The following is a 13,211-nucleotide window of genomic DNA, read 5'->3' on the forward strand; positions in this document are numbered from 1 at the left end:
ATCATCTGTTCATATTAGATCAAAAAATAGTAATTATAATTACCTTTTGTTTGTTTTTTTTAAGTATCTTATATCAACTTTTCTTGTACAGATCTATGATAAATGAGGGTGTTCTTTTGTCGAAGTCGTATAGATGAGAGGATTCCTTGAAACATTGGGTATAAACTTTTTTCTTTTTCTTTCTTTTTTGTGGAACTTAGACTTCCGAACAAACATCAGTGGATAAGAACTTGAAACGTGAAGAAAGTTTATTTTTTGATAATATCTCAACCCCCCCCCCCCCCCCCCCAGCCCCCTCTGTTCCTTGATATCTTTTTTCAAATATTTTAATGGCATCGAGCTCATACTAAGCTTCATGATCCTTTTGAAGAAAGTGTGAGAATTGATCAAATTCTAGGGAGATTAAAAAAAAAACATTTTCAAAGTTTTATTAGCAAGGATCGACTTTTTTAAATAATTAGCAAAATCAATCACTTTTTAGACATGTCATTACTGCTAACTAAAAAGCGGTCGATTTTGTATAAAATAGATACTTTCAAAAAATACGAAACTACTAGTTCCATATAATTAATGGTCACTAATTAAGGGCTAATTAGCGTACGCCAAAAAGGGTTAATCTGATTTCAAATTAACCCTTAATTATGCGGGACTAGTCTAGTCCTGTGTTTTTTTAAAGTCTCTATTTTGTAAAATTAACCGTTGTTTGCCATTAAAGCGAAAAACGGCCAATTTTGCCAATAATAAATTTTCAAAAAAAGTATGTTTTGAAATTTTCCTACTTCTAGGGCACTGTTAACGCTACAATCCAAAGATTTCAAAAAAAATAAAAAACTCGTTGTCTTGCATAAAATATATAGTTCTTGGCAAAGTAAAGATTCTATCAGAACACACACTGAATAGAAGGGGATAGTCGATACCATTCACATGGTGCGAGGGTGGGTTAGGAAACTGGATATTTTATCAACAGGGTAGACCAGCCGACCCTTATAAGAACTGCTCCGATAGGATTCATGTTGTTCTTGCATTTTTTTTCCCTTTTCACGCCAATGCTCCTACATTGCAAGAGGCCTTTTTTTATTTCCCAGTGTTGTTTTAAATATTTCCCAATTAACCATAGTCGCTTTGATGTTTAGAAACCAGGACATTTATGTTTGTGTAACTGCTGCAGAAGAAATTATTTATAAACCTCCATTGGATCCATAATGTTTCTCGCTTCACGCATGCCCAAGTGCACAAAAAAGCGTGATCGGAAACTGAAGAACTTATCAGTAGCCTGACGATCCCATCCTGCTCGCACTCTTGAAACAGAGCAGCGTAGTTTCACTAGAAGAACGGAGCAGTGAGGTTCTCAGGATGCGTGCGGGCGCGCGTACTGTCTGACAAACAACAGCCACCTGCAACAGCCACACACACGGATGCAAGCACGGCACATGCACACAGCCAGACTCACAACCATACTCCAAGAGATCTGTGAGCAATTAACCCTTCAACCAGTGCAGAGCTGAAATGAAGCGGGTAGATAATATCGATATTGAACAAAACTAGTTGTTAGAGAGAAACATTCACCAGTCCTCCAGAAGACGGAGATCATCATCACGCTCCTGGCACTACCAAAGAGAGCAAATAAATAGGAAGCGGATGAAAATGGTCGTACAAGTCAACCTCACCTCAAGAACCAATCAAGACAGGACCATGGCGAACAAAACACCTAGAGAACACAATCGACAAGCTTCAAGAATAAAGTACTCAAAAGACTTTTGTAAATTTAGATGTCACTACCGCTTACATATTAGATGCATCGAGAAAATGCTCTCAGATTCAGTTTCAAGTCAAAAAAACCTGTATGTACACAATGATGTTATTAACATAGTTAAAGCATATATCGTGCCCAAAATTAAACTGAGCCCACATGTGCAGTTTACATGCACATTGTGGTGAGGCCATATAACTGCTTCATCTAGCGAACTATATACGCAGGAAGGAGTTGTCACTATACATTCACATTGTGGTGAGGCCATATAACTGCTTCATCTAGTGAACTATGTACGCAGGAAGGAGTTGTCGCTATACATTCTCAAATTTTAGAGGTTGCTGCAGAATGTGGAAGGGCCAAAAACTAAAATTTGGTTACTGACAAATATACCACGCTCGGTTTTTGTGAAGAGCGAACCAAAGTCTGTAACCCATCTTCTCATGATCATAATCTTGTGCCTGTATGCCTATGTTCCATAGTACTGTTTTAAGTCCTCGATTGAGAAACCATAAGGAAGACTTGGTCCATAAACAGGGTTCCCGTTAATATACCCCATTTGATCAGAACTTTCATAAAAATGGAGATCATTGACCTTCTGATTAGCTAAGTCGGCAGCTGAATAAAAATTTTCACTAACAACCTTCTGGTTAGCCTTTGTCCTTCCTTTTGAATATCGCCTGTTATCTTTAGCATTCTCTGCATTAAGCCGCCCCATTTGACGCTGAAGATCTACAAGAGAATCACTTGCTACCTTTGCCTTTGAGCTCTTTTTTGAGTCAACAAACTTTAGTTCTAATCTGTACAAAGCACAGACATCACAGCTGTTGATCTCATACTCAAAGAGATGCCATTCGCAGTTGTTCAGTGGTTGTGGATCCATATAATAGGACCTCTTTAGTCCTCCAAACTCCTTCATTACTTGCTTCCTAGACTCATGCCAACCACGCCCATTGTAATCTGGCAGTGACCTTTGTTTCCGGCTCCCACTTTCGAATGCTCTCCTAGGCTTATCAAAGAAGAGCCATTCTCTTAGCAATTCACCCTCGAGAAAAGACAGATCGAAAAGCTCTGCAGAAAAATCAGGGAACAATCTTCTGTTATAGATTCAGCAAACCCTCTTGAAACTTTATAAATCATAGAAAACCCTCCTGAAACCCACTCAAATACCATAGCATGGTAGTTACTTTTTGACTTCTACATTACCCTTTTCAGGAAGAATGGGTAAAAAGTAAACACAAAACGGTACTTAGATTTCATACTCAACCTATTTAATGTTGTAACCAACAATTTTTAATAGTTCAGGGAATTTTAGTCTTATTTACGAAGTTCAGGGTTTATTTGGTGAAAGTTGCCCAACTTCATAACCACATGACAGGAAACAATGTGAACCCAATAAAAGAATTATTAAATGTAAAAAATAGCAATATGGATACCTGGGGCATTCCATGGAGACTTCGTAGTTGCAGCCCCTTCACATTCTGGGATACCAACAATCTTTCCCTGTGTTTTCGCAGCAAGAGCGGCAAAAAGTGGACCGTCTTTCAGATCAATTCCTCCAGGCCTTAGCACAGGGTTCATACCAGGAAGACCCTCACTCAATGCCAGAGAAGCATGACCGCTGCAGCAATAGTCTTGACACCATCGTTTTCCTTCTGCAGGTCTTGGGCAGTCCCAGAGTGCACATTTCGGGTTCAAGAAAGCAGAAGCTGGAGGGGATATTGCTGGGAGCCATTCTGAGATGTGAGACAATTCCTGATGATGGGGAATATTTCCACCATTCTGTAAAGTTCCCTCGAAATTATTGATATAATGGCTACGTTGCACTTCCTCATGCAGATTAAACTGCTCGTAACTCAAACCATTAGTCTTTTCTGAACAACTACTGACAGCATGGTGGGATCCTGTAGGAGGGGTGCTTTTGTACTCGTCAATATTCAGGAACCCGTGTTTTGATAGTTCCTGATTAACAAAATGTTCCTGCACGAATGGAAGTGGCATGAACAAATTACAAGCTTAAGATCACCAGTATGTACATGCAGAGGAAACAAGATACAATGTCAGCTTTTGTAATGGATGATGGCAGTTCTATTTTAATAGAAGGCAGAACTTTGAACTCATTCACGAAAAACAAACAGTCAAAACCATACTGACGACATGCATTTCTAGAAACTCATTGTATAATAAGTCATATAAAAGCTATATGAGCTAGAAAATAAAAATTGATATATTTGCAAAAAAGATAACTGTGTCTTCTTTTCTTTTCAAATGTGACCAATCATTTTATGTCAGAATGAATTGCAAGTAACCATCAATAGTTAAATTGACCAAGGTCAGACAACAGCATAAATAGTAAAAAGATTTGAGCAGTAACATTATCAATAGAAGCAATTGGTCAAATGGCATATGAAGAATTCATCGATGAAGAAAAAAGAAACAAAAAAAAAACTATAGATGGCTTAAACGTGGGAAGCCCAAGATCCACAAGTATGCTAAAACAACAGTTTGCAGTGACACACCCAAGCTGCAAAATACAATACAAAACCTACTTGACATTTAGATGCAAGTATCAAAAAAGATAACCCTCTCTGTAGGTCTTCTAATAGATCATAGTAGTCACATGACCTCTTTCCGACTATATTTATCATGCAATCATCCTTTGTATTTATTCATTTGCCTTCATCAACAACCCCATGAAAAGAAGGGCGTATTTCAAATACAATTCTTTTTTTTTTTTGAAAAGAAATATACATTACTAAGTTAGAGAAATGATTTGAAATGCTTAAGACGTCACAAGACAGCCAGTACACAAGGACCTCATGAACTGGGGAGTCTAGCAGCTAAATCGCTGATGCAAGCAGACTTGCTCACACACTGCAGACTTGTACTTTTACCGCAGTGGATGAAAATCTTTCTTATATAACCTTAAATTCCTTATAATTTTCCCTCTGCACAAACAACACAATAAGTTTGGGTGGCACCTCTAGACTGATTAACTTCTTTAAATCGACACTATATTTCTGTTGAGACTGTCGCCCTTTCGTTTGATGATCAAACAGATCATTTACCCCATAAAACTTCAATACTCACTTTCTGGGAGATACTCTCAACAACATGTTACATACAAACACACAACTGCTTCTAAGATAACGCGTCAATCAAGTTAAATATACGGAGACTTCTAAACTATCACTTCTAGGTGCTAACTTAATGTTTTTGTCGGTTTCAGAGAGCTATCAGCCTGTGTCTACTTTTTCCCAGCCCAGCTGTGCATGTGCATTTGTGTGTATGTGCACACACATGTTTCGTTAGGGTCCATCTAAGCACTCAGCCTAAAACCCATGCGTCACCTGTATCCATTTTCCCAAGTTAATAAATACCATGCACATCTTGCCCCAGTTACTCAACTTAGTTTGCACATAGCCAATATAAACTCTGATAACAAGTAAAACACAATCGAAAAAGCAAATTGATCATAGTAATTTCAAATTTTCTGTCAGAAAACGTTATACCTGCTCAAAAACAGTAACTTCTTCCCCTTGAAATCCCCCCAACCCATTCTCATGCCCCGATTCGGCCGGCTCAGCCTTCGAATTGACCGCCACAATCTCCTCCAACTTACTGGTCGCGTCATCCTCCTCCTCTCCAATGTGCAGCAACCTCCATATCTCCGACGAGAGATCCGAATCTCCCTTACAATCCCCCTATCAAACATAACTCAATCCAAAACCCTAAAAAACAAACTTTAATCGTTAATTCTCGATCTAGATCCTTACGATTAGAGAATTGCCGGGAGAGGCCTCGCATAGCTCTGCCTTCCACTCTCGCAGCAACTGATGAACTTGCTCCTCGAGGCGAGCGGACTGGAGATCGGTGAACATCCCCTCGAGATCGGCGACGCGATTCTTGGCCTTATCTTTGAACTGTTGGTTGTTTGATCCTCTCACCATTCTTGAGATCGATCGCGGGAAGGAAGAAGAAAGACCCTCGGAGAGAGAATTTGGGAAAGAGGAGAAAGAAGTTTATGGGGTAATTTTGGGTTGATCCTTTTGAGGGAAATTGCATATAAACCCCTCACATGATCTTTAATGGCCAAGACCTCCCCCCAAACCTAATTTAGCTGGCTGGATTACTATTTTGGTAATCCATCCTTTCTCTAAAAAAAAAAAAAAAAAAAAAAAAAAAAAAAAAAAAAAAAAACCCCCCCCAAAAAAAAAAAAAAAAAAAAAAAAAAAAAAAAAAAAAAAAAAAAACCTCCCCCCAAACTCTGTGCCAATGCTAGCGGTGGAAACGAACTAAATACTTAACAAATAGTTCTGTATTTATTAGCCTAAGTATTTGGCCATTTTCGATTTGATGGTTCGTTTAATAGTGTAATTGAATAGTTATTATTATTTTGTTCATAAACGAATAAAATTTAACCATAAGTATATTTGATTCGTTTATTTAATAAACTATTTGTTTGTACAGTGTAAACCTTGAATTTTCATTTTGTTGCTTGTAAATGTGGATAAATAGAATTTTGAATTTTTATTAATGGATATTATGTATCACCAGGTTGCATATTCATCAAGTATATCATGATTGTCTCCATTGCAATACTTGGATAACAAATATTTGTGAATATCTAAAAAATACGGATTGAATAATTTGTAAAGATTACCTAGACAGTATTAACGAATATTCATGAATAGTTTTTTAACATTCAAAAACTATTCGAATTGAATTCGAACACTGGTTTCTATTCGTTTTGGGTTCGAATATGTATTCGAAAATTCCAAAATAGGAACCGAGTACGAATACGAATAGTGGGGTATTTGATTCGAATTTAGTTCCTTTCCACCCCTAGCGAAAACCTCCCTTAGATAATCATTTTCATTACCAAAACATCCCTTTACTTATTAATGAGAGTTAAGCTCAGTTAAATCTAACAGAAATATGTGAACTTCCTATTATACCTCTTTCTCGTTAAACACTAACATCTAAACTCCTACCCACCCGGTCTATAGTTGATTTTATATTCGCAACCCGCAACGCAATTTTCCATTGTTCTTCAATAGTAAAATCCCCAAACCCACAATATAGCTCTTTATGTTGCGCGCCTATGCGGAAGCATGCTCACACACCGAACGAGTCTGTAAAGCACGGGAGAAGAAAACCAAACCAAACACGAGCACAATCCAATCCAAAATATGACAAATCAAACCAAACACAGAGATATACATGATTCGACAATTTACCTACGTCCACGGGGAGAGGATGGAGAGATTCCACTAAATCAAGAAGAGTACAAAGGGTTACAATCTCACAAAATCACTCAAATAAACCCTAAAACAAATCTCTCAACTTGCTCACAAGTTCTCTCTCTCAATATGCTCAGTACAATCTTAAATCTCTGATTCTTAACCCTAGAAAATCATGTTCCTATTTATATCAAAACAGAAACCCAAACCAAACAGGAAATCAAAACAGTCCTGAAAACCATCGTAAGTCAACTTAACAGTGGGAACAAGTCGACTTACCATAAGTCGACTTGACCGAGCGCAAAACAACAACTGGAGAACAGAACGTAAGTCGACTCGTGCACAGACATAAATCGACTTACCATAAGTCAACTTATGCCTGTGCATGAATCAACTTATGACAAAAAAGCATGAATCAACTTATGACAAAAAAACTAGATTTTCTAAGTTCTCCACAATGATTTCCTGAGTTATCCACAATTCTCTAACTCGACGAAATTTTTTCAAAACGGAATCAAGACCAATACCAACCAAAATGTGTCCCACTCGTTGCGTCTAGGATGAAGTAGAATAAATCTACGACAACGGACTCAATCCATAACAAGTCGGAAATCCGAATGAGAATGCAAACAATCTCCAAATGTCGGTATCAACATATCAAACCGGCTGCATCAAATTAACTGCCTACGTACCCCCTCTTCCAAGGGATCAAGCCGCTCGTAGTTCATCCAAATAGCCATCAACGCTCAACAATCACGAATGTGTAACAAGTTTTGACAATGATCAAACTTATTGCTCGAAACCACCTTTGTGAGCATATCCGCCGGATTATCCTTCGTGTGGACCTTCACAATTTCTACATCGTCATCTTCAAGAACATCTCGAACAAAGTGATAACGAATATCAATATGCTTTTGTCCTCACATGAAAACGTGATTCTTCGTCAAATAGATAGCACTCATGCTATCACAATGAATAGTGACGGACCGGTGCAATATACCAAGTTCCTCCAAAAGTCCTCGAAGCCAAATAGTCTCCTTCACAACCTCTACATATACTCTGCCTCCGTCATCGATAAAGTCATCGTAGACTATAAGGTGCATCTCTAACACACCGGCGTATGGGTCAAAGTGAACACATACCCCGTCGTAGACCGGCACTTATCCAAATTCCTGACATAATCCGAATCAACATAGCCAATGCACAACTACCCACCTCTAGTGTCCTGCTCAAAAACTAAACCAAAATTGAGGGTACCATGAATGTACCTCAAAATTTATCTCACAGCGTCCCAATGATCCACTCATGGATTGTGCATGTATCTTGAAACTATGCTCACCGCCTGTGACAAATTCAGCCTCGTACATACCATCACATACATCAAGCTCCCAACTACGCTCGCATATGGAGTCTTCGACATCAACTCTCTGTCTTCAACTGTCTTCAGTGAAAGGTTAGCTGAAAACTTCAAATGGGCTCCCAAAGGTACATTAATTGGGTTCGTATCCATGCTAATATGAAATCACTGTAAAACTTTCTTCAAATAAACCACCTGTGTCAAACAAATTATACCATTCTCTTTGTCTCTACCGATCTCCATCCCTAAAATGTGCTTAGCCTCACCCAAATCTTTCATCTCAACTCCTTTGAAAGTTGTGCCTTCAACTCATCTATAGCAGACCTAGAAATAGAGACAACCAACATGTCATCGATATAAAGCAATAAATAAATATATGCACCTCCTTTCAACTTACGAAAATACACGCAAGGATCAAACTAGCTCTGAGTGTATGAATGACTGATCATAAATCCATCCGATCGCCTATACCACTGTCGAGGAGACTGCTTCAAACCGTATAGCGATTTCTTCAACCTACAAACCAACTTATCCTTCCCTGCAGCTCGGAATCACAATGACTGAGTCATATATATTTCTTCATCAAGATCACCATGAATAAATATCGTCTTCACATCCAACTAATCTAACTCCTATCCATACTGTGCACCAAAGCTAGTAAAATCCAAATCGAAGAATGCTTTACCACTTGAGAGAAAACCTCATTATAATCAATATATTCCTCCTGTACATAGCCCTTCGCAACCAACCTAGCTTTGAACCTCACTGGAGTGCCTTTAATGCTCTCCTTCTTCGTGTATACCCACTTGCAACCAATCACCTTCCGCCCCTTTGGGAGTTCAATAGGCTCCCATGTATCGTTCTTGTGAAGAGACTCCATCTCCTCCTGCATAGCTACCTGCCACCAATCAGTCTCCGAACACTGTTTGGCCTCTCTGAATGTAGTAGGCATCAACTCATCGATACTCTCCACTAGAAGTGCATATGCAACTACTGTGCCGGTATACTATGTTGGCATCTGTATGTCTCTCCTCTATCTCCGAATCGTAATAGAATCCTGAACCTGAGTCATCGGTCCCTGATTCTGCACATCTGTACCCATATCCTCCTCGTCGTCGCCGTGCTCACCTAGCGTCATCTCAGTTGATACTCTAATGGATACTGTACCATCTGGACAATATGAAGCTGCATCGATCTCCACCACCTACGATATCTCATCCGTCGGGTCGCTTTCCATCTGATAAGAGTTGGGAAGCTTTAAGATAGAAGGCTCATCGAACATGACGTCTTTACCCAGTTCAATCTTCCTATCAACCGGATCCCATAGCTTGTATCCCTTGACACCACGCTTAAATCTTACAAATATGGTCTTCCTAGCTCGAGGTTCCAACTTATCAGTCTTAACATGATAGTATGCAGGACACCCAAATACCTTGAGCTGGTCATAGTTGTTCGCGGGAAAAATCGTGTCTTTCTTTGTTATTGATTCCATTGTCATCTTGAGTTACAACTTTTTTAGTTACAAAAGATCCGGTCTTTTTATAAGATCCGGTTACAATGAAAATCAAATAAAAATAAACAAAGATTACAACTTTTCTCCTTTTGTGTCGAACGAATCGCGAGCTCCTGTTTTGCGGTCGCTCGCTTGGTGGGTTCTTTGCCTGCGCCGGGGTTGTTTGCCGTGGACCACCGCGAGATCTAGATCCGGTCGGATCTACGCAGTACGACGGGTATTATTTCACCAAGGAAATAATAGCCGGGGAGGATTGTTTCACCAAGGAAACAATCGTCCAAGTCTCGGGATCTAAGACCAAGCTTAGATCCGGAGTATGCCTGCGTAGATCTGAGATCTGATCCTCTCGAACACCTGCCTTATTTGACTTTGATGATCGCCGAGCACCAGATCTGAAGGAGTGAGTCCCCGAAGTCCCAAAGTTTCAATCTTTTTTTAGTTCCGAGTCTCCAATCCAGCAGGGCTTCGCCTCTCTCCAAAATTTCCAACTCTTTCAAATGAACAACCCCCTCTCCTATTTATAGGCCACCTTTACTGTGCCCGCGTGCACGTGTCAGAGGATGGCCACCCATGGGTGGCCGGCCACCCATAGGTGGCTCGGCAACCGAGCCACCATGGGGTGGCTCGGCCACCCCATGGGGTGGCTCGGCCATGGCCGAGCCACCATGGGGTGGCTCGGCCATGGCCGAGCCACCCCTTGGTGGCTCGGCTTTAGCCGAGCCACTCGGGTGGTTTTGGCTTTGGCCGATTTGTCCGGGTGTGGCGCCGTTGTGTTTGTTGTCCAGTTCTGTGCTTCGTTGTTGATCTGGACTTGATTTGGTTGATTCAGACTTGATTCGTTGACCTGATTTGGCAGTAAGTCGGATTCCTGATTTGGCAGTAAATCCACTTCTGAGTCTGAGTCCGAAACTGATCTTGATTCGATCGTGATTCGTCTGAGTCTGTTCTTGGTTGGATGACTCGTTGATTCTTTGACACTTGGCTTGATTCCGAACGCGTATGGATGCATTCCGTCGCTTGCGTACGATTCGTCGAACTCGTCGCCTCGTTGGTTCGTCGGTTTATGCCGAACTGTGCTAAGGGACCTATAAGCAATTTTATATGCCTACAGATACCCCCTCCAAAGTATTTCAGTCTCGTTCTTTTATAGAAGAGTCTGGAATACTTTGGATATGATTGCCTCCCACCTTCAGTCGGTGTAATGAGACCTTGGAATGACTTCCGTTCTTGATTCCTTCGATCCTCCAGGCTGTTCGGTGCTTTGTCGAATGCTTGAGAGGGTTTCGGTGCTGCATTTATTGTCTGACCGTTGTCAGAATTTTGAACTTTGAAGTCGGTTCCCGATTTAGCTGACCATCGATTGTTGGCATCGAGTCTTTATCTGCAACGCGTTGTCCGGCGTTGTGTTTGTTGAGTTATCCTTAAGAATATTTATAAAACATTCTCCAGGAACTTCTCAACAAAATTTAGGGAGCAGTTTATACTCGTATACCTTATTGGAGTGTTTTAAGAAGCAGTTTATACTCGTATACTTTTCGGAGTATTTAAGAAGCAGTTTAACCTCATGCACTGTTGGAGGATTGAGGAGCAGTTTATACTCATATACTCTTCGGAGTGTTGATTCTTTCATTGCAACGCATTGATCGGTGTTGACCTAGGGTTACGCGTTGACCGGCGTTGACCCTAGGGTTTCGAATGTCGTACGTTGACTGTTTGATTGCAACGCATTGATCGGCGTTGACCTATGGTTACGCGTTGTCCGGCGTTGACCGTAGGGTTTTGAACATCGTACGTTGAATTTTTTGCTCGCAACGCGTTGACTGGCGTTGACCTAAGGTTACGCGTTGTCTGGCGTTGACCCTGGGGTTTTGACCGTCGTACGTTGACTTTTTTGCTCGCAACGCGTTGACTAGCGTTGACCTAAGGTTACGCGTTGTCTGGCGTTGACCCTGGGGTTTTGACCGTCGTACGTTGACTTTTTGATCGCAACGCGTTGACTGGCGTTGACCTAAGGTTACGCGTTGTCCGGCGTAGACCTTAGGGTTTTGAACGTCGTATGTTGCTCAGGTCACGAGACCAACTAAAGAAGCTGATGCGTCAGTGACTCTCGTATTTATAGGATTTTTGGCAAATCCTCAGCCATCAACGGGTTTGATGCGCCTTTACCGACTACCGTTTGAGTCGGGCTAGCATGCGGATTGTTTAAGTCTGTTCCGCATGTGACGTTACGCTAAAAGAGTTAACCCTTTTAGTGCTACGATATTGAATACGTAGACTTCGTCTTTCTCCTGTGAAAAGACTAAACAGCAACGTGTATCAGACGTTGACTTAGGATTTTTGGCAAATCCTCAGCCTTCAACGGATTTGACATGCTTTTACCGATTACCGTTTGAATCGGGCTTACATGCGGATTGTCTTAAGTCCGTTCCGCATGTGACGTTGTGCTAAAGGAATGAACTCCCTTAGACTTGATGCTACGACTTCGAATACGTAGACTTCGTCTTTCTCACGGGAATAGACTACCCGGCGACGCGTGTTAGGCGTTGACTTTAGGATTTTTGGCTAACCCCAAGCCTTTAACGGATTTGATTAGCCTTTACCGACTACCGTTTGAGTCGGGCTAGCATGCGGATTGACGAAATCCGTTCCGCATGTAACGTTGTGCTAAGAGAGTGAATTCTCTTAGACTTTGTGCTATGATGTTGAATACATAGGCTTTACCATTGTTATGGGAATAGGCTACCCAGCAACGTGTATTAGACGTTGACTTATCCCTACTTAGGCTTCGGGATAAAAATACCCCAGACTGGTATTCTGGTGTCTTTTTCAATCGGTAAAAGACTAAACCGGCGACACGTGTTAGGTGTCGACATATCCTTTCTTAGGATTCAGGATGACATTCCCCATGCGTGTAAGGCATGGATTTTGGTGTTATTAATAACAACCTGCCACAATGTTGAATATGTGGACGGATGTTCTTTTCAACGGTTAAGAACTAACCGGCAGCGCGGGTTAGGCACAGACTTATCCTTGCTTAGGTTTCAGGATAGAATACCCCAGAATCGAACTCTGGTGTCTTTTTGTGCGGAAAAAGACTAAACCGGCAGCGCGTGTTAGGCGCAGACTTATCCCTGCTTAGGATTCGGGATAAACTTCCTAGTACCTGTGAGGCACAAATTTTGGGATTTGAAAAAGGTGGTGTCTTCTCTTGGGGCAAAGACGAACCCGAAATGGGAGAGGAAGAATTTTATATTCTATCTCCCGAAAATGAAGAAGAAGAATTTTATATTCTCTCTTCAATTGGAAAGGAGACTCGAGGTGGGATCTCCACCCCCAGAATCCGGAAAG

The 13,211-nt window shown here is 40.9% G+C and overlaps 1 protein-coding gene across 1 annotated transcript; it reads right to left on the reverse strand.

Moving 5' to 3' along the window:
* LOC109847043 (transcription factor VOZ1-like) lies at window positions 1,744-5,780 on the reverse strand. The gene is made up of 4 exons (XM_020416289.1): window positions 5,527-5,780; window positions 5,263-5,454; window positions 3,187-3,730; window positions 1,744-2,821 (listed from the first exon to the last, which is right to left on the reverse strand). Exons 1-4 carry the CDS (start codon window positions 5,698-5,700, stop codon window positions 2,220-2,222), a joined length of 1,512 nt encoding a protein of 503 aa, XP_020271878.1. The 5' UTR covers window positions 5,701-5,780; the 3' UTR covers window positions 1,744-2,219.

This window comes from Asparagus officinalis, chromosome 1 (assembly GCF_001876935.1).
Source record: "Asparagus officinalis chromosome 1, Aspof.V1, whole genome shotgun sequence".
NCBI lineage: Eukaryota > Viridiplantae > Streptophyta > Magnoliopsida > Asparagales > Asparagaceae > Asparagus > Asparagus officinalis.

Bases quoted from the DNA above. Each gene is read 5' to 3' on its own strand.
- LOC109847043 (XM_020416289.1), bottom strand. From the start codon at position 5,700: ATGGTGAGAGGATCAAACAACCAACAGTTCAAAGATAAGGCCAAGAAT. The intron at 5,455-5,526 runs GTAAGGATCTAG...TATGTTTGATAG, and splicing joins CTCCCGGCAATTCTCTAATC to GGGGATTGTAAGGGAGATTC. The intron at 3,731-5,262 runs GTATAACGTTTT...CCATTCGTGCAG, and splicing joins AAGTTACTGTTTTTGAGCAG to GAACATTTTGTTAATCAGGA.